A 6,822-nucleotide genomic window follows, 5' to 3' on the forward strand; every position below is an offset into this window, starting at 1 on the left:
ATCGCCCTCTGTTGACTTTGGGCGTTCCATTGTCTTGGTAGGTGAGGTAATGAAGAAGCGGGTATGTTTTGACAAAGCCAGACGTCTGCAGTAATTTATCGTCATGTAATCTACCTTTAGAGTAACCATGTTTCATATCCTTAATTAATATGGGAATGTCTGCTTGGGCTGTACTTTATACAACAATGATCTCGCTTTCTGTTTGCAGAGATTTAGCTGCTCGAAATTGTCTGGTGTCTTGTAAGGGCTACGAGGATGCCAAGTGTAGGATAGTGAAAATTGGTGATTTTGGTCTGGCTCGAGATATTTACAAGAGCGACTACTACAGAAAGGAGGGCGAGGGTCTCCTTCCGGTCAGATGGATGGCGCCAGAGGCTCTTATCGATGGACTCTTCACAAATTCTTCGGACATCTGGTGAGTGAGACATTTGGTGGTAACCTAAGAAGAGGTTTTATTTGCTGTTTTCGTAACACAGATGAATTGTAGAAAGTAATAGAAGGCAGTATTGACAGTGTCTGTTGCCTAGCATTGGTTTAAAAACCAGTTCTGTAATCAACATATCTAATTACATATCTAATAACCGATAACTCGGGTAATCACACATCTAAATCGGGCAGTTGTGCTGAACGTTCCAAAGGTATTAGTTTGTGAAAAGGTGAAACAATATAGTTTCTTTTATTTCTCTTAACAGGGCTTTTGGTGTTCTAGTATGGGAAGTCTTTACATTTGGTCAGCAACCCTATCCAGCTAGGACAAACATTGAAGTCTTAAAGTTTGTGACAGAGGGCGGCAGACTTGATCGACCACAGGATTGCGTAGACGATATGTAAGTATCACTTTCATCCTAAACCTGTCGAAGAAAAGGTAAAGGAAAAAAACACAAAACGTGAAGTGGCATAGATCCCATATTTGATACAAGTTCCTTTGCCTTTACAATTTCCTATCCCCCACAACTTTGTCCCTCTGCCCATCCAGTGCCATTTCTATATAACTTCAAGGATTACTATAAGTAGAACCTTGTCATATTACTTTCAGATCCCTATCAAGTAATGGAATGTGTCCTCTCTTTGCAGACCACTCATGGTCAACCTACCATATCTTTGTCTTCAGATAACAGGTGCCTCATTGTACCAGTTTTGTCGTCAAAAAGACGAACACATTTTTCTGCGGGCACATTAGGAGGCACCACTTTAAGAAGTTTCTATTCTTTAGATAGTTACGGTTTAACTTATTCCTAACGCTACTGAAGAAAACTCCAGATGAACCAGGTGGTCTTATTAACTCTCTTTGATCTTCTGTCTTGTTCTCAGAAAGTTCTTATTTTCCAGATGAAGCATATTACTCTTTCTTTAATTCTATCCCCATCGTCTCCCATGCAGGTATGCATTGATGATGAAATGTTGGGAAAAGTCAGCAAAGGTTCGACCGTCGTTCCTAATAATATTGGACAGGTGTGAAAACTTCCGCCGGAAATCTTACGGCCCTGGCTATGATAACGATGCTTTCTTAGGTGAGCTTCTATCTCTCTTGATTGCAATGCTTGTGGCTCTAAGTGGACTGCGATCGGGTTTGGGTGGGTTAGACAGTGTTGGATGAGGGTGTGGGAAGGGGGGGGGATGTTGTAGGGGTGGACATGCATAATATCAGATAAGTTGGTGATTTATTTCTAAGCAAATTAGTTGTTGAGAATAAGTTGTTGTAAAAACCATTCCACAATTGGAAATTTGTGCATTTTTAAATCATGATTATGAAGCTTTAGCGTACTCAAAGGTAAACAAACTTCTCTTGGTTTTTTGTCATCTGCAGATGAAAAGATCAACTATAGTAAAGTGAACCAAAGTCTAAATACCGATGATTACTTGGAGCCAATGGACAAGAACGATGTGAAACTGAAGCAGAAACCACCGAGTCTTGTGGTCGACGATAACGGAAATGCCAAGGTGCCAGCTTCGGGAGAGAAGAAGAGAGATGGTAGTTTCAGAAGGCTTCTCCCAGGGGGAGGCGATGGTGGACCTAAAAGCCCCCAGCCTAGACTGGAAGCAGCGGCAGAGCAACGTTCTTGGAATCAGAATAAGGCGGCAATAGATGAGAGGTACCTGGCAATGCCCGTCGGGAGGAGTGTCTCGTCGGTCCAAACCGGAACCAAACCGGAGGTCAAACCGACCGTAAATGTGGCCAGGGGAGAGAGCGTCAATATCCCGGCCGGATCTACACCAAGGCTACAGGAATCGGGATCCAAGAAGAGAAGGGCCCCTGCTAGTCCCTCGGCGTCCAACACAAACTTTGGAATGCCCAATCGACCCGCCCCCGTCCCACCTCCATCGTCGAGGGGTAGCTCGGAGCCGCATTCTAGGACCTCTTCCCAGTCATCTGTCAGTAAGCCTAACGGTCCACCTCACGGGAGGTCATCCAGTAAGAAAGCTGCCGCCCCTAGGCCTCCACCTCGAGCTGACTCTAGCCCTCAGCAGAACGGGGAGCCACAGACAGGTGGCCGACAACCTAATCCTTTCAGACAGTTCTCAGAAGATGGGGATAGTAACAAACTTCAAGTAGAATATTACAATGTATGAAACAAGAAACCATGTCATGAAACATCGCCAAGAGAATGGATTACAAAATAAAGATTCTCCCTCATAGAACACACTTTGTTCATTCCAGATTTGGGTGCAATGCTTTAGATGCATCAAAGTTGAAAAAAATGTTGAGGTCGGAACTTGTAAATGAAAGAGATAAATAAATAGCATTACCAATTTTTTTTTGTTGCTTTTGACAACTTTAGAAATAATTATCTTGCGAATGCAACCAGAATCATCCCTTGAATAAGATGTCTTTCATGGAAATGAAATTATAGGGTTTTGAAATATTGAAGTTTTCCATAAGAATCAGATGTTTTGAGCTCCAGTAGTCTATTTAAGTGTTAGATTCATGTGGGTGGGTAAGGGATGGTGGGTGGGTGTGGGTTCCGGGATGACTTCCAAGATGTAACTTGATGGTCGGAAGATTCTTGCGTAGATATCAATTTTGTTCACCTTCGTCCACCAGTCCACAACGTACCAGGAAATAAAATGTCAATATTGAGTTATAACTATATATTTTAATGTAACCCATTTTAAAACACATATTCTTTCATTTTCTTAACTATTATCATCTTTATTATTACAATGGTTTTTGTTTGTCGTTTGTATGGTGCCTCAAGACCTATGAAACCTTCCACCCTTTTCTAGTTTGTACATAAACGTTCATTTTTATGATTATATTCAAACCCAGAGTTTATACCATAATTTTTTAGATATTTTTGTAATTTGGGATTTTCAATAAAACTTTATAAAAGTGTCTTGTAATTACAGATTAAAACTCAGCAAGAGGTATTTACATTAAATTTATTTTTGGAATTAAACATCTTCTGAACAAAATGGAATGTATGTTGTATTGTGATGGTAATGATTGTTTTACAATGAATTCTTTATTTAAAAAACTTGAAATTTTGTAACTTCTTCTTTCTTGCTCAGCTTTAAAGACAATAGAACAAGTCATGAGTATTCATTTCTGGTATCTATGACTCAGTTGTAGCAACAAACATTTCTGCCAAATTTCAATGTTTTGTTTGTCTATTACCCTGCTTTTCAATTTGACTATTATTTTCAAAATGTGTCGTCCAAAGTGTGAAGATAATTGAACTTACTACTTCGTAAAATGCATGTTTCATTTTTTTTATGGGTAGTTATGTTGTATAAATTGTATCATTTAATTGTGTTTAAGTTTTCCATTTATTACATCACAATTATTCAGTTGAATTAAATTAAATTAGATTGGATTGGATTAGATGGGATTAGATTGATTTGAATTGGATCTCCTACATGCTGATGCCCTGCATTACTCTTTCTTTTGGGTTTGTAACCATGACTACTGTTACTAACTTACCAGTCTGTTGTTGTCTGTTGGTAGACGTGCATTGAAATCCATGCCATATGCATCACTCTTTTTTGCTTTTCTTATTAATCTATTATGTAACCTCTTGTGTGCATTATAAAATAGGGATATGTATATATATATTACTAGGGTACAATGTTGCAAATCTATGCTGATGGTTATGTAACATCTTCATGTGTTTTCTTACATTTGGATATTATATATTCAATCCATGAGTTTTTTTTTTTGGCACAGTAGAATGGGTCACATGAAGCATGTCCCATGCACTCATTGTGATAGGTTTCTAACTAGTGTTTTGTATTTAATCAGTTTGTGTGTATTCTTGAAATTGGGTTAATTAATAGGAAATAATATCTCTGTTAGCAGTAATTTTGGTGCAATGAGAGCTGGTAGGAGATGCGCTTTGCATTTTCAAGTGCTATCAGGTCGTATTTCATGGAAGGCCGTTTACACAAACCTGATGATGACCAATGGTAATATTTCCTCTTAATATGTGCATAAGAAGTTTGTAAATTTGTGTAAAAATAATTCCATCTCATTCATACAGTACCCAGATATTTAAAACGAGGATCCCCATTTGTCTGGTGACGTGAGGTACAAAGCATATAAGATAAAGCATCTGGGGTGACTTCAATATTTTGTTATATTTTGTTATGAAATTGTATATCTTAAAATGGGGTGTGTGGGATGCACAGAGATATGACATGTCATATTACTTATATCCATACATTGTGGGTCATGTTGTATCTCTTTTTCATGAACAGTTGTCCAAGATGAACTGAGGTGTTTGCCTCTCAGACAAGTTTTCCTGTTGAACTACCGATCAAGGATTGGACTATCTATTGTTCTGGCTCATAAGGACATTAAATACAGTTGTTTATAGTATCTATATATTTATATAAGTATAGCATAGTCTGACCTTGATTGCCCGCTGGCCAATCGTCGAGAGAGGTTTAGAAATGGGTGAGGTCCAAACCTGTAATTGGGGAAAGCATTAGGGTCATTTATCAGGTTAGCTTGGTGTATGAATAAACCCATCTGTGAGGAAATGCAAGAGAGAGAAAGGTGAATTTTAATCCCAGATTTCAAACAATCCCAAGTGTCATCCGTAGCAGAGAACTGTACAACGGTTTTTATATCAAATTTGATTAATTCTGTATGAATGGATCAGGTGTGTCACACTGGTTTGTTTTTTAAAATTTCCATTATCAAATTTGATTTTTTGATCGATCTTTTTTTACTTTTTTTTATTTTTTATTTTTTTTTAAGTTTTTTTTTTATTTGTTTTTGTGATTCAGAGTTTTATTAGCTGCCAAGGTTTTCATTGCATAATCAGTAAGTAAGAAATTGCCAACATGTTGTGTAGTACTATGTGAAAAGTGAAAAGTACTATGAGAAAAGAAAAGTTGTTGGTCCTAGAGTAGCACGTAGTCTGCTCTCTGTAAAACCTCATTACATCTTCAAGACAATGGAGAATCTAACTGGGTGCATGGTTAGAAAGTTGCAACGATTAGTATGCTGCAGAAACATTAACAGTTGATGGTGCTTTTTCAGCTTTGCCATGCGATGCCATTTGACTTAGATTTATACATGTATGTCATATCTCCAAAGTTTTCTGCTAAAGGTGTTTTATAAGATGGAAAACTACTATTTATGCTGATTTGCCTCTACCCTGCCTAAAAATATGTTTTCTCAATCATCAGTCTACTCTCACCTCAATTTTTTTTTCACATTCTAAAAGAAAGCATTGTGTGATATAGTTCAACTCTTTGTGTCTAAATTACTGCTTACTTTTAGAAACGTAGTACATTTGTTGACAAACGGTTAGAAGAAGATCCTGCCAGGATAGAAGAAACATTCAAGCCATCCAACTCATACAGTTTTACATAAATATTGCATTTGTATTCTAATGTCAATGTTCATTTGAACAATAACATTGATTTAGTTTAGTCAGATATCACAGTAGGTTAGCAACGACATCTCATTCATAAACTCAAGATATTAGTCATATAATACCACTCAGTAGAGTATAACAAATTTCTATGAAATGTCCGATTTATTAAATCTTAAAAATGATTTGGAATGTCGCTTCATTACAGGACAGCAATGTCTCAAAATTATTGAGAAACATTTTGGATATTTTATTACATGGAAGTGAGACATTGTTCAGGTATATTTTATGTTATGGATCATATTTTTATAATTAGTTTGTTATAAAATGTTTGAATACAAATATTTTTTTAAATATTTGGGTAGAGAATTTCAGAAACATGATAAAGGTATTGTTTTGATATCCACCAATCAAATTTCATCAATATTTTGAGTTGAATGTTGCCATATATTTACGAGACCAGTTTCTACCCAAGGGCACAATATGCTAGTGTTTATGTTGTAGATAACTATTATTATACTTTATAACAAAGTACTTAACACAAATATTTTATTATTATTATTATTGGTATTCAGGTGCCTTGTATTTAGTGCCTTTTTTCATTTAATTCATTAACAAAAACAATACAAGATTTCTACTGACCAAAATGGGTTTTCTTTTTGGTTTTGTTTCTTTTATTTCTCCTCTTCCCACTTCCTCTCCATTTCCTAGAGTCGCCATATTTTATGTCAAATTTTGATTATCGGTCTGTTCTAAAACTGAAGCAGTCTGTTTGCCAAATCAAAGCCAAGGATTTGTTTTTTTTTTACACTGTATTAGAACTTTTAGAACTATGTTAAGCTCCCGACATGATTTAAAATTATTTCAAATTTACTTCTTAAAAGATGAAAAATAAAGGAACTTCCTGCAGAAATGGCAGATAGATGCATCTATCTGCCATTTCTGCAGGAAGTTCCTTTATTTTAAAACCATGGTTTTACTCCAAGCCTTTCCCAATAAC

The 6,822-nt window shown here is 36.5% G+C and overlaps 1 protein-coding gene across 2 annotated transcripts in view; it reads left to right on the forward strand.

Annotated features, from left to right (window-relative positions):
• LOC139962518 (proto-oncogene tyrosine-protein kinase ROS-like) overlaps nucleotides 1-6,469 on the forward strand; it is a 60,807-nt gene extending 54,338 nt beyond the window's left edge. The window contains exons 38-41 of one of the 2 annotated variants that reach the window (XM_071962543.1): nucleotides 209-415; nucleotides 693-827; nucleotides 1,381-1,511; nucleotides 1,808-6,469. In XM_071962543.1, coding sequence (XP_071818644.1) covers nucleotides 209-415; nucleotides 693-827; nucleotides 1,381-1,511; nucleotides 1,808-2,571 — 1,237 coding nt within the window. In that variant the 3' untranslated portion in view covers nucleotides 2,572-6,469. Of the gene's footprint in view, nucleotides 1-208; nucleotides 420-692; nucleotides 828-1,380; nucleotides 1,512-1,807 lie in introns of those variants that run through there. The other variant, XM_071962544.1, reaches the window with a different exon arrangement.
• Nucleotides 6,470-6,822: the final 353 nt, after the last annotated feature.

The sequence above is a fragment of the Apostichopus japonicus genome, chromosome 21 (genome assembly GCF_037975245.1).
Source record: "Apostichopus japonicus isolate 1M-3 chromosome 21, ASM3797524v1, whole genome shotgun sequence".
In the NCBI taxonomy this organism is placed as follows: domain Eukaryota; kingdom Metazoa; phylum Echinodermata; class Holothuroidea; order Aspidochirotida; family Stichopodidae; genus Apostichopus; species Apostichopus japonicus.